The sequence below is a fragment of the Macaca mulatta genome, chromosome 3 (assembly GCF_049350105.2).
Source record: "Macaca mulatta isolate MMU2019108-1 chromosome 3, T2T-MMU8v2.0, whole genome shotgun sequence".
NCBI lineage: Eukaryota > Metazoa > Chordata > Mammalia > Primates > Cercopithecidae > Macaca > Macaca mulatta.
Window position 1 is genome coordinate 3,222,807 of NC_133408.1, and position 13,861 is coordinate 3,236,667.

General features: G+C 62.6%; 1 protein-coding gene and 1 long non-coding RNA gene across 21 annotated transcripts in view; one reads left to right on the plus strand and one right to left on the minus strand.

The window, feature by feature from the left end:
• The window catches only part of PFKL (phosphofructokinase, liver type), a 28,403-nt gene extending 14,871 nt beyond the window's left edge, over positions 1-13,532 (minus strand). For 15 of the 20 annotated variants that reach the window (XR_013414789.1, XR_013414791.1, XR_013414788.1 and 12 more), the window contains exons 1-4: positions 13,395-13,532; positions 6,021-6,094; positions 1,721-1,798; positions 496-685 (exon numbers count right to left, since the gene is read on the minus strand). Coding sequence is in view for 12 of the 20 variants with exons in the window: in XM_077995474.1 (XP_077851600.1) it covers positions 496-685; positions 1,721-1,798; positions 6,021-6,094; positions 13,395-13,479 (427 nt within the window). In the remaining 8 variants the exon portion in view is untranslated. Of the gene's footprint in view, positions 1-495; positions 686-1,720; positions 1,799-5,449; positions 6,161-7,735; positions 7,755-12,220; positions 12,518-13,349 lie in introns of those variants that run through there. The other 5 variants (XM_077995480.1, XM_077995478.1, XM_077995479.1 and 2 more) reach the window with 5 other exon arrangements.
• Positions 9,916-13,515, plus strand: LOC144339625 (uncharacterized). Its single transcript, XR_013414873.1, has 3 exons — positions 9,916-10,119; positions 10,413-11,944; positions 12,096-13,515. It is a non-coding gene; the product is annotated as an uncharacterized LOC144339625 (long non-coding RNA).
• Positions 13,533-13,861: the final 329 nt, after the last annotated feature.

The following is a 13,861-nucleotide window of genomic DNA, read 5'->3' on the forward strand; positions in this document are numbered from 1 at the left end:
GCAGACGGGGGACCTCTGGGGTGCCTCGCAGAGTGGCCAAGGCCTCACCTCAGGGTCCTCCACACGAGGGACACGGAACAGACAAGGCTCCAAGTGGCCACTTTCCAAGCGGCAATCTCGGTCGGGACTCTGTGTCTTAATGTCACCCCAACTTTAACTCTATTTTTGCAAACTGTGACCACGCCTGTCCAGAATCTCCCTCAGATCAATCACAGAGACTTGTCCCTGGGGCGTAGGGTGAGCCACGCCGGCCTCCACCAGCCCCAGGCACTGCCCGGGTCGCCTCCCTGAGGCTTAAGCCCTGACCTCCATCTCTGAGAGACGTCCCAGCTTGCCCTGGTGGGCGCCACTCCACCCTGGCCAGCGGCCAGACAGCCCCTCATCTGCCTCGGGGTACCCAGGACTCCCTCCTCCCTCTGTCCTGCCCATTCCCACGCCTGGCAGCAGCGGCCAAACAAAACCCCAGGGCCTCCAGTGCGCCGGGCACAGACCCACCTTCCGCCACCAGCTCCTCCAGCAGGCTGCCCCACTCGCTGCGGAAGATGTTGGCACCCGTGAGGCTGCCGTCCCCACCGATGACGCACAGGTTAGTGATGCCGTGCTGGACCAGGTTGTAGGCCGCTGTCCGGCGCCCCTCCCGGGTGGTAAAGGCCTTGCAGCGGGCGCTGCCAATGATAGTGCCGCCCTGCACAGAAGTGGGCAGAAACTTCAGGGACGTGGCAGGCGGCAGACAGCCCTTGGGGATCATCGGAGGGACCCCAGGCCTGGGCAGCAAGGGGACTGGCGGACCCTGCAGAGTGAGAGGCGGAAGCCCCAGGGTCTCTGGAAACCTGAAGTGGCCCCACCTCCCTGGGCCTTTCTCCTTGGACAGACAAAGAGGAGGACGATGTCCCTCCAGCCCTGGGCTCGGGAAGCCCCAAGGTAATAGAGTGGAAGGTTCTGGAAACCGGAAAACACAATACACACTCACATGCATAGACCGCCACACACGTGTGTGCCCATGTGCACACACAGGCCCTGCACCAACTCAGGGAACTGGCCGGGGCCTCCAGGGCACGAGCCGCAGCAGCTCCAGGTGTGCTCACGCAGCCCCTTAAAGCCAGCCTCAGCCAGGGCTCCCCCAGGACCCAGCACCGCCATATCTCCAGGCCCTCCTGGCCCCTGGCAACCCCAGGACCCTATGACCCAACAACTCCATGGCAGCAGATGACAGGGTCGGCCTGAACCGGAGCCCCGTGGGGTGCGGCACGTGTGTGTGTGTGACTCTGAGTACATATGTCTGTATGTTCCTGTATCTGTGTCCCTGTGTGTGCATCTGTGTATCTATGTGTGTATCTCTGTATTTACGTGTCTGCATGTGTCTATCCCTGTGTCTGTCTCCATGTCTGTGTGTGCACGCGTCTGTGTGTGCACGTGTCTGTGTGTGTGTGCACGTGTCTGTGTGTGTGTGCACGTGTCTGTGTGTGTGTGCACGCATCTGTGTGTGCACGCATCTGTGTGTGCACGCGTCTGTGTGTGTGCACGTGTCTGTGTCTGTATGTGTGCAACCGCCTGTGTGTCTCTGTGTGTGCACATCTGTGTGTGTGCGTGTGTGTCTGTGTGTGCGCGCATCTGTGTGTGTGTGTGTCTGTGTGCACGTCTGTGTGTCTGTGTGTGCAGGTCTGTCTCTATGTGTCTGCAAGTCCGTGGGCACACATGCGTCCGCGTTCCCGGGCCTCACCAGCTGGATGATGTTGGAGACGCTCAGCCAGTTGGCCTGCTGGATGTTCTCACCTCCCTCCACGAGGCCCTCGTAACCCTGAAATCAGAGTGGGGCAGGCATGAGATAGGGGACCCCATGGCGGCCGGCAGCATGCGGTCTGGGAGCAGGACTTTCACCCCACCAGCAGATAGCTGGCTCAGGGGGCTGACTGTGAGGCCCTACCACTCCCAGGGCCTGGGGTAATGGGGTCTGGGTGCCCCACAGGGGGCTCGACACCCTCTGCACGGCTGGTGAGCCCGTGTGTCCCGGGATGTGACTCCTGTGGTAAGCTGGTGAGCGCTTTGGTGCAGGGGCCTGTCTGAGCTCCCTCACCCCACCCGGATCCACACAGGCAAGCTCAGCGCCCCTGAGGCCCCAGCGGAGCCCGCCATCCAGCTCCTGAGGGTGCATCCCAGGTCTGCCTGTTCTGAACGTCCTAGAAACGACACCGCAGAGGCTGCTGTGTGTGGCTCCTTCTGTCCCCGCTGGAGTCCTCCTGGGCGTGTGGCCAGTGGGGTGCTCCTGCTGTGTGGCGACCGTGTGAACAGCCCGGGCTACCATCTGCCCACCACAGTGGGCAGCTGAGAACACACACACCTCCCTACAGGGATGCGCCCGTGTTTCAGGCAGGTCCCCGCCTGAGGGGGCTGCTGGGTCCAGTGGACCCAAATGGCCATCGCCCGTAGGGCCGGCAACACCCTGGGCAGGGGCTCAGGCTCCGCGTCCCGCCACGCTGGCCACACCGGGCCTTCCATCCGGTGCCATGGATCTGCCCCTCGTGCGGTTCTACCTGGGGTTTCCCAGACTGGACCTGCACAGCCTCCAAGCCACGTGCCCGTTTCCTACTGCACGCCCAGCCCTTTCTTGTTGTTTGAGGGGAGGGGCCCTCATGACTGTGTTTCACTAAGGGTATGGAGAGAAGGGCGGCCTCCTCCGTGCAGCCCCCGGTTCCTCCATGCGTCAGCAGCCTTCTCCGGGCCGTGAGGTGAAGCAGTGAAGCAGCCATTCCTCGGCCGGGGCTTCTGCTCCTCCCTCTGCCTCCTCCCCAGCCGGGTGTCAGGGCCCTGGGGGCCAGGAGGGCAAATGCCTCAACCAGGCAGGGGTCAAGGGACAGTGCACGCTGCGGGGCACGCGAACATCCCCACTCTGGCCATGGCAGGCTCGCAGCCTGGCAGCCTCCCTTCCCCACCAGCTGGGTTGGAGGACAGGTGCTCCACCCCATCTCAGGGGCTGATCTGAGGGACCACAGAGCTACTTCCTCTGGCTCAGGCTAGGCCAGCCTGGCCCCCTGTGGTTGTGCCAGCCCTGAGCCAGGCACAAGGAAAACAGGAAAATGATTCCAAACCCACAGCCCCACCTGAGCAGGAGGCCACCAAACACAGATCTGTCTGCAAAACTCAGGACCCAATACAGAGCCCAGGTGCCAGCCAGGCCCCTGCTCCACTGGGCAGAGGGGCAGGCAGGTGTGGCCAGCCCAGGAGTCCCCAGAGACCCCACAAGGTCAGTGGTTCAGGTCTGCTGGAATCAGTCTCAGACACAACCTCCCCTTAACCTTGGAACCTTCTAGAAGAGGTTTGCCCCTCTCCACCCACTTCTTCTCCGTATCTGTCCTCCTAGGCCCAGCTCACCCCTCCTTCCCCTCTCGTCCCATCCCCTCCTCTCACCCCTGCAGGCCTGGACCCAGGCTCAGGGCCCTCCCCACTGCGCTCTGGGCTCTGCCTGGGAGGATAAGAGCAGCTCGGTTATGAGCCCTCCTTTGTGTCAGAACTGAGAAGGGTTTTCACCTCCAAGGCCACCCTCCCTTTCTGCCCTAACGACATCCCCAAGAAGAAGCGATCAGTCTCCCTGCTGAAGGAAAGCAGTGCTGGGCTCAGAAACCCAAAATGCATGCAGTCTGATGTGAACGGGCGCAGCCACAGGTCTCCCTGACCTCCCCTCCTGCCTCTCGACCCTCTGCCTCCTCCAAGCTCAGGATGTGGCTGCTCCCTGAAGCCCCCGCATCTGCCTAAAGCCCACAGCTGCTGGGAAAGGAACAGTGACTGCCAGTCCCCCTGCCTGAGTTTCCCTGCACTGAGGTCATCGCAGGAAGAAAGACCTGTGTCTGCCAACACACCTGGGCAGGTAGTCACCAGGGCCAACAGACGCTGTCCAAGCCCATTGAATCCCCTAAAAACCATTTATGGCCGTGCGCAGCGGCTCACGCCTGTAATCCCAACACTTTGGGAGGCAGAGGCGGGTGGATCACCAGAGGTCAGGAGTTCGAGACCATCCTGGCCAACATGGTGAAACCCCGTCTCTACTAAAAATACAAAAAACAGCCGGGTGTGGTGGCGGGTGCTTATAATCCCAGCTACTCGGGAGGCTGAGGCAGGAGAATCGCTTGAACCCGGGAGGCGGAGGTTGCAGTGAGCCAAGATTGTGCCAGTGCACTCCGGCCTGGGGAACAGAGTGAGACTGTGTCTCGAAGAAAAAAAAAAATTTCCTCCCCCTCTAGAATCATCCAGGCTGCCCATGTCCCTTTGCCCTGGGAGGAGGTCAGGTCAGCATCTTCGCCCCACCTCTCCACGCCTGTTCACAGTGAATGCCAGCACCTTTGCTCTAGTAAACCGCCTTTCGCAAGTAGATTTTTCCAAGAATCTTCGCAGGATGGAGGGGAAGTCTCCCCGGGCCGCTATACCAGAATGTCTCACCTCAAAATCTACCTCTTAGATGTGGATGTTTCTGACCTAAAGCCCACTAGGCAGCAGGTGCAGGGAAGCTCTCAGCCTCGCCTCCCTTCCAGAGGAAAGCAGCACACAGCATCCTAAGACTAAGGCTCCTCCTGTTGCCTCCTGGACGGGACGTAAATGCCCCTCAGAAGCCTCTGCACCCAGAGACAGCCCCAGGACCCGCGCCCACCCCCTTCATTCCTTTTCCCATAAACTCACTCTCCCGCATTCCCCCACCTCCGAGGGCCCTCACACTGCGTGCCTGTACCCCTCGGCTTCTCCAGGCGCACTGGTCTCTGCTGGGGCTCTGCAGAAGCCAGGACTCCAGGCACGGCCAAGTGCCTCTTCTCCCCTTTTCCAGGACATACCCTGCACTGATGAACTTGTTTTCTGTCTTTTGCCACAGGAGTCTGTCCCAACCACGAATGTATGGGGGTCAGGAAAACCCTAATTTCTGCCCTTTGCCACTTAGAAGAAACTGGAGGTCGAGCAGGTGGCAGGAAGTTTCGTAGGGACACAGCCCAGCCTGCCTGGAGGGGCCCCCACACCCAGCTCCCCAGGGCTCTGAGACCTGCTTCCCAATCGACACTGGTAGGGCCCCAGCCTCACCCCAGCCTGGCCACAGGGAGAGGACGGGCCAGCACAGACTGCCCACTCACTCATCCACTCACACAGTCCTGCAGAGGGAGGGCTGGGCAGGTGGGGCCCAGGTGGGGCCCAGGTGGGGGCCAAGGTGGGGAACTGGGACCCAGGGCAGTGAGCAGTGAGCGAGCGGTGAGCAGTGAGCGGAGTGGGGCTGAGTGCCTGGAGCTGTAGAGCTGGGGTTGCTACATTTTATATAAACAGCTACATATTATGTAAAAAGTGGTAACAAAATAGCAAAAGGCCTTGTGCAAAACCATCAGACAAGAGTGCAGCCTGTGCCTGCGTGGTGTGGCCCAAGTGTGTGAATGTGCCCGTGTGTGCGCACGTGTGAGTGCAAGTGTGCGTGTGTAAATACCCAGGACGGAGGGCGAGCCCCAAATCTCCCACGGGGACTGGGGCTGAGGCAGGGGGGCATCCGCCGCTCCTACGGGAACACAATGAACATGGACACAGCAGAGCTGCTGCCAGGGGCTGTTCCTCAGGTTTGGGTGGTGAGGCAGGAGGCTGGGGAGGACAAGGGCGGAGATGGTGAGGTCCCTGGCCCCCACTCACAGAGGCCTCGGGGCAGGACCAGGGCCCAGGCTACGGGTGTGGTGGGTGGGGCCTGGCCCAATCACTGTAGGCAGGGCCTGGGCTCCCTCTCCACCCAGCTCCTTCCCTGCCCCCAGGCCCGCCCCCTGCAGCCTCTGAGCCTCCAGCCAGGCTGAATCCCCGGATCAGCAGGTTTCTTCTTTCTGCAGATGCCTTTGGCCTGGCCCCAAGCTCCCCCTCGCACTCCCCACGACCAAGTACCCGTCAGCTCCTCCAGGCCAGGACCACCCCATCTCCCAGACCCACACTGTTCCGTGACCCACACAGAACATACCTCGGCCTGTGCCTCAGGAGGCCCCCACTCCCTGCACACACACGGCCCTCCTTGGCCTTACCTCATAGATGAGGAAGACTTTGGCACCCACATAAATGCCCATGCGCGTCACAGCTCGGACAGCAGCGTTCATGCCTGTGGAGATCAGGGCAAACCTGTCAGTCTCACGCTGAGATGCAAGGCCCTGGACGCCCTCCCCATCTCAGAGGACAGGGGGTGGGGAGGCCCCGGACGCCCTCCCCATCTCAGAGGATAGGGGGTGGGGAGGCCCCGGACGCCCTCCCCATCTCAGAGGACAGAGGGTGGCGAGGCCCCGGACGCCCTCCCCATCTCAGAGCACAGGGGGTGGGGAGGCCCCGGACGCCCTCCCCATCTCAGAGGACAGGGGGTGGGGAGGCCCCGGACGCCCTCCCCATCTCAGAGGACAGAGGGTGGCGAGGCCCCGGACGCCCTCCCCATCTCAGAGCACAGGGGGTGGGGAGGCCCCGGACGCCCTCCCCATCTCAGAGGACAGGGGGTGGGGAGGCCCCGGACACCCTTCCCATCTCAGAGGGTAGAGGGTTGGAGAGGCCTGATCATCCTTCCCATCTCAGAGGGCAGGGGGTGAGAGAAGCCTAGACACCCTGTCCATCTCAGAGGGTGGGTGGTGGGGGAAGGCCCTGGTTGCCCTCCCCATCTCAAAAGGGCAGGGGGTGGCGGGGGCCTAGATGCGATCCCCATCTAAGAGGGTGGGGATTGGGGGGAGGCCCTGGAGGCCATCCCCATCTCAGAGGGCAGGGGGTGGGGAGGCCTGGACACCCTCCCCATCTCAGAAGGCGCCAGGCTAGGAAACCTGAGGACCAGCCCTGGGCCCCCGGGTGGAGTTTCAGGCGAACCCAGCAGGCTCTAGGCTTCAGCTTCCGAGCACCTGGAGTATGGTGCCCAGAGGTAAACTGGGTACATCCCATGCAGGGCGTGGCAACCAGGCGTGTGTGGCTGTCCCGAACACACCCCACCGCCCCAACCTCTGCCACGGAGCCCCCACACTCACAGGCCATGGGGTCAGGCCTTGACCACAGAGCAGGATAAAAAGTGGGCAGGTGGAAAAGAGGCCAGCACCTCCCACACCAGCCCTCACCCCAGACATTCAGACTGCAGCACAGGGATGGAGGGGCCCAGGGAGCACCTCTGGGCACTGAGGAGGCACTCGCTGGAATGGGCATGGGCTCCTTCCTTTGCAAAGAGATGGGGGAATAAGAACAGAGGCCCTCCGACCTTAGCCACCCTGGGGACAGCACTGCCCTGCCCCAGGGCCTCAGGCACCCTCACCCCCCAGCCTGGACATGACGCTGGTGCCACCAGGCTCTGAGGTCACCTCCTCTTTCCTGTCCCCTTGCTCTGGGCTCCCGGGACTGCAGTGAAATTCCCCATCCTGGCGGGGGCCTTGGCAAAGCCGGTTTCCCGGACAGGGACATTGACGGGGGAGGTGGCATCCAGGAAACACTGGTGCTAATGCACCCCACACCTTCTTCCTGAGAGCTCCCAACTCAAAAGATATCCATGACTTCATACAACAGGGGCAGCCAAGACTACCTGATCTTCAGAGACGAAGAACCCCAAGCCAGCGGCCGGGGTCCCCCCACTGAGTGGGGTCTGGGGCCGGGTCACAGGCCTGAGCGTGCCCTTTCCCCTGGGACCAGCCCTGCTCTTCCTGCCTCCCTCCCAGCACCCATACCATGCCATCTATCCCTAAGCCATGCGGGTCCTCTGTCCCCAAGCCTCGTGCCCATCAAAAGCCCCTGGCCTTCCCCCCCGCACTCACAGAGGTGGAGGTGCTGACTTGCTGGAGGCTCCTGCCCAAGCCTCAGCAGCTCCCTTGAACATGGAGACCCCACGAGAGGACCCTCGACCTCTACCCTGGTTACAAACGCTTCTCATCCACTCTCCCGCTTGACCTGGGGCTCAGCAGGAGGGAGCAGGTGTGAGGTGAGGCCCCACGCCTTGAGAAACCCCAGGGATTGGCACACTGTGCAGGGTTCCCATGTAGCAGCCAGAGTATCTGCCACCATCCCCACACGACAGGGATCCAACAAGGTCCCAGAGGGAGGGTGAGGGACCTTCCAGAGCCCAGCAGGTGGCAGCAGTGGCAGGACGCACCCAGACCCATCCTCAGGTTCAGCAGGTGGTCCTCTCCCCCCTCTCCCCACCCAGCAGCCAGGGGATCCCGACGGGGCAGGGGCTGGAGCCAACCCCGGCAGCCGTCCAGGAGGAAGCGGCACAGACGTCAGAACGGGCAGAACACAGAGCCTGCAGGGAGCTGGAGCTGCCCACACTGGCAGCTTCTCCGCTTGAGCAAGCAACCCCGTCTCTAAAGGAACAGTGCCTCCCTCACATCCCCACACAGATAGACACAGATAGGTGCGGGGCTGCTACAGCTGAAACGGGGACCGGACCCCGGCAAGCATCCCACACACACCCAGACGGCCCAGCCCCATCCTAGACAGCTGAGCCACCCCAGACAGCCAAGCCCCCCTACCCATCCCAGACAGCTGAGCGCCCCCCCAGACAGCCGAGCCCCCTACCCCAGACAGCTGAGCCACCCCAAGCACCCGACAACCAAAAGCAGTTGGCAGAGCCAAGTCCTGCTGCCCCAGGCTGGGCTTCCAAGGCGGTGCTGTGACTGCAGGCTCCCCGTCCCCCACCCTCACCGGAGTCGGGGGCAATGAGGGAGATCCACTCAGCCACAGCTGGCCGAAGCTAAGCCTCCGTCCCTCCCTCGCCCTCCCTGCAGACCTGGTCCCACCACAGGTCCAAGCCCACTTCTGGCAGGAGGCAGCTCAGGCAGGGCAAGGAGAGGGCGGGAGCAGTGCACCCAGGCCGCCGTCCAGCCACACAGCCTCTCTGGTCTCCCCAGCTCCAGGCGGAGTCTGTGTGCCACCGGGCGGGTCAGCCCAGGGTCACAGCCATCTCAGCAGCTGGCCTGGTGGGCTTGTCAGGGGGTCTGGGAATAGCAAAGGGGCTCCAGGGTCAGGGATCGGCAAGAGTACCCCTCGCTTCCAAATGTCTTCAGGGCACTCCGAAAAATAAAAGCTGCTTTGACGCCCAGAGACAATGAAGCTGCCAAAACCCAGCTTTGTGTTAAGCCCTTGGGAGGAGAACAAAGTGGCCATGTCCCAGGAAACTCTGGATTTGAGAACAGGACTGGCTGCAGCCTGAAGGAGGAAACGCTGGATTTTAGAACGGGACTGGAGTGGGTTTCTCTGTCAACCTCACTGGAAGCTGTAATCTTCAAAAGGCCTTCTTAGTGGCCCTTTAATCGGCTTTTCTCAAAATAAACCCCAGGCAGCAGTCGCCAGCACCACGCAGTCAGAGGACAGGAAGGACGGTGGGCTGCCACTGACTACCAGCAGGTGACAGCCACCCCTGCCCAGGAAAAAAGGCTGGAAGAAAATCGATGTCTGAGGTTGGTGTGCTGGTTCCCAGTGACCTTTCCTCACCATTAGCTCCTGGGCAAGAAAGCAGTGAGCATGAAATGGTCGCAAAGTTTAATGATCAGCTAAGGATGTAAGCATGAGCCTGAAGGCTCCAAACAGGACGCCACGATGTCGGGGAGGCGTGCGGGCCAGGGAGCTAAGTCCTCACCTGCGATAACAGGAAACCAACATCCAAACACCCCGGCCAGGGAAAGGCAGGGCGTGGTATCCTCTGCAGGGCCAGAGCAGAGACAAACGGCCCAGAGAATTAAAAGTGCCCAGGCCAGGGCAAGATGAAGGTGGGCACAGGCAGGCCAGGTTGTTTTTGTCTTTTTTTTTTTTTTTTTAGACAGTGTCGTTCTGTCACTCAGGCTGGAGTGCAGTGGCATGATCTTGGCTCACTACAACCTCTGCCTCCCAGGTTCAAGGGATTCTCCTGCCTCTGCCTCCTGAGTAGCTGGGACTACAGGCACGCACCACCAAGCCTGGTTGATTTCTGGGGTTTTTTCTTTGTTTGTTTGTTTTTTGTTTTTTTTTTTTTTGAGACAGAGTCTCGCTCTGTCACCCAGGCTGGAGTGCAGTGGCCAGATCTCAGCTCACTGCAAGCTCCGCCTCCCGGGTTTACGCCATTCTCCTGCCTCAGCCTCCCGAGTAGCTGGGACTACAGGCGCCCGCCAACTCACCCGGCTAGTTTTTTTGTATTTTTTAGTAGAGACGGGGTTTCACCGTGTTACCAGGATGGTCTCGATCTCCTGACCTCATGATCCACCCGTCTCGGCTTCCCAAAGTGCTGGGATTACAGGCTTGAGCCACCGCGCCCGGCCTTTTGTTTGTTTTTTGAAACAGAGTCTCGCTCTGTTGCCCAGGCTGGAGTGCAGTGGCTCGATCTCGGCTCACTGCAACCTCCACCTCCTGGTTCAAGCAATTCTCCTGCCTCAGCCTCCTGAGCAGCTGGATTACAGATGCATGCCACCACGCCCAGTTAATTTTTGTATTTTTAGTAGAGACGAGGTTTCATCATGTTAGCCAAGATGGTCTTGAACTCCTGACCTCAGGTGATCCGCCCACCTCAGCCTCCCAAAGTGCTGGGATTACAGGCATGAGACACCACACCCGGCCTGATTCAAATCTTCTAGCTACCTTTGCACGGGTTATTGTGCAAATAGACATCCTTGAACAACACCCTCCCCTGCTCGACAACACGGACCCCTGCCCAACAGGAAAGGCATGACCCAGAGCCACACAGAACAGGACTTCTGGGCTGGCTGGAAGGAATTTGCAAGGTGGCCTGTCTTGTCCCCAACCCCTTTTTTCACAGAAGGGGAAACTGAGGCCTGAGAAGTCCCAGGGCTGGGCAACACTGGCAGATGGTGAGACTGGCTGTTCTCATACATCCAACAAACGCAGACTTCAGCATCGGGGCGGAAAGTGCCTCCCAGTCCCCACTCTCCTGCTGCCCAGCTGACACAGAGGGCATAGAGAAGGGCACACTAGGCCATGGGCTTCCCCTCGCCCAGGATCAGCCTTTCTAGGAAGGCAGTGGGGCCTCAAGAAGAAAACAGAGCACCCACCATGGGAAGCCACACGGCGGCAGCAGCGGTGGCCGGGGAGAGCCCCGCAGACTGCTTTTAGGAACTCATGAAACAGAAGGACTCTGGTTCTGCCCAGAATGCCAGCTCCTCCCATCCTACTCACCCCCATCATCCTCCCTGAATCAGCCCCAGCCCTCAACTGGGGAAGCGTGTGGAGTCCTCCTCCCTTGCAGAAAACCACCTGTTCCCTGTCCACGCGTGGGAGCCTGGACACAGAGACACTGCAGTTGCCAGGGGCTCGGGAAGGGAGGACATTTACAGAGGAAGACACAGGACCAGCTGGGATGCCATGATCAGCCAGCAGGTGCACTGTGGGTACCCTCCCGGCTGCAGCCAGGAAGCGCTGCCCACCCCATACCAGGCACTGGGGCCACGCTGGGCAGTCAGAACTCCCAGCTCAGATGGAGATGGGAGGCCCACCCAGCCGGCCTGCCCACAGGGTCAGGAGGGGCCTCCCATCTCCAGATCCTCCACCAGCATCCAGAACTGCCCGTCTGCCACTCTGGGTGCGCCCCCCGCCCCGCTGGCCCAAGAACCACCTGCCAGGCTTGCCCTTCAGCGACCTCCAGCGGGCCCCCGTTCTGTTTAGTCTGTGCGCAGGGCGGCGGGGGATGGGGGGACGGGTGCCACCCCGGGCTCCGAACCTTCCCAACCCTCTGCTGCTGATGCTCCCACTTTGCAGACAAGGAAGCTGGTTGGGGACCCTCTGTGTTCCAGGGAGCCACAGGGTGGGCTTTGGGGCTTCGCCAGCCTCACCAAGAAAGCGCCTCCCTGGTGGGCAGGCAGGCCAGCCCTGCAGCAACCCGTCTGCCCTCCAGACTCGGGCCCTTTCTTGGTCTAATATCATGGGATGGAGCTTCCTGAGTCCACCCTCCAAGGCCATGGGCCTCCTCTCCCACCTGGACCCACAACACACCAGGCCACGCTCCAGGACACTGCCAGTGGCCCTCCAAGGCCGTGGACCTCCTCTCCCACCTGGGCCCACAACACACCAGGCCACGTCCAGGACACTGCCAGTGGCCCTCCAAGGCCGTGGACCTCCTCTCCCACCTGGGCCCACAACACACCAGGCCACGTCCAGGACACTGCCAGTGGCCCTCCAAGGCCGTGGACCTCCTCTCCCACCTGGGCCCACAACACACCAGGCCACGTCCAGGACACTGCCAGTGGCCCTCCAAGGCCGTGGACCTCCTCTCCCACCTGAGCCCACAACACACCAGGCCACGTCCAGGACACTGCCAGTGGCCAGCAACAAGCAGCAGCTCCCGCTCCAGCCACAGCAGTGAGAAGGTTCACAACAGGCATGGCTCAGCCAGGTCCGAAGGAGCGCCCTCCGCAGGCCGGGGTTCAGACAGCGACACCCACGGGCCACTCCTGCCTCCCTGGCTTGGTCCTGGTCAAGGCCAGCTTCCTCCTCCCTCTTCCTGGCTTCCAGATACGGAAAAGGAGGGTCAGGTGCCTGAAGCTGGCTGAGGGGGGTGTGTCTGCATTTTCTCAACCATTTTCTGAACTCTAAAAGACAGACCAGGTCCCGCTGTACAGCTTTGGGGTGCTGGCTGGGCCCCTTCCCAACCCAGCACCTCACTTCTGGTCTCGTAAATCCTCTCCTCTCTCCTCCTGAGGGTCAGGGTAGGTGGTGTCCTGTGCCACAGGTGCCACACTGGACATGTCAGGCCAGAGATACTGGAGGCCAGCAGGACCAGGCCTCCAGGAGGGAGAGTGCCAGGATACCACGCCCCCAGGCCGGACCCCCACCCAGCTCTGCCAACTCTCAGTCCCCACCACCTGGGGCCTCCCCAGTACCCCTGGAAAAAGAGTGACAACGGGGCTTTGCTCAAGGCCCCGGGCAGCTCATCTCCCCACCACCCTCTTCCCCAGCTAGACCCACACGGAAGGCGGCCGCGAGGGCCCCGAGGAGGCGGACCGGTCCGGGGGTGAGCCCGCCCCCGCCCAGCGGGAGGAGGTCCCGGAAACCCGCAGCCTGGCGCCAGCTCTCGGGAGGCACCGGGTCCCCAGGTCGCTTCAGAACCAGGAAGGACCAGGCTCTGGGGGCAGCGGGACCGGCACCCTCCGCTCACGTGGCCTTGGGGAATCCTCGCGGGGGTCCTGCCCCGCAGCCCAGAGTCGGACACACCCTCCGGGCAGGGCGCGGGCGGCGCCAAGACCCAGGCGGAGGCCGAGAACGTGGCCGGCCGCACGTAGGCCCGAGACCGCGCCGGGGCGGAGCGGGGGACGGACCCGGGGCTGGAGGCCGGGGCAGGAGGCCGGGGCTGGAGGGAGGCCGGACCGGCCCGAGAACCGGGTCCCAGGGCTCGGCGGGCGCTCCGGAGAGGCCGGGACGGAGGCGCCCCCCACCCCCTGCACCGCGACGCGGCCGGGACCCCCGCCCACCTTGCGCGTCGCCGCCGCTGGTCAGGACGCCGATGGCCTTGCCCGCGCCCGACGCCCGCAGCTTCTCCAGGTCCACCGCGGCCATGGCGGCGGCCGAGACCCGGGCCCAGCTCGCACTCCCGCCGCCTGCGCCGCGCCGCCGTCCCCGCCCCGTCCCCGTCCCCGCCCCGCGCGCGCCCTGCGCCCGCCCCGCCCCGGGTCCGCCCCTGGCGCCTCCTCGCAGGACGGACCGCGGACGGAGCTGGAATCGGGCGCCCTCTGCCCGCCGGGGCCACCTTTCCGCTGTGCGTTTCTGAGCCTGTGCGATGTAACGCGGGCCCCGAGCAGTGAGACCCGGGGCAGAGCCCCACACCCCGGTGGTCTTGAGGATGTGGCCGGGACCAGGGCGGGGCTGCATCCAGTGCGGCCGCACGTGTCCCTTCGCCAGTGCTGGGGCCCGGGTGGCACGTCTGGCCCAGCTTTGCGTC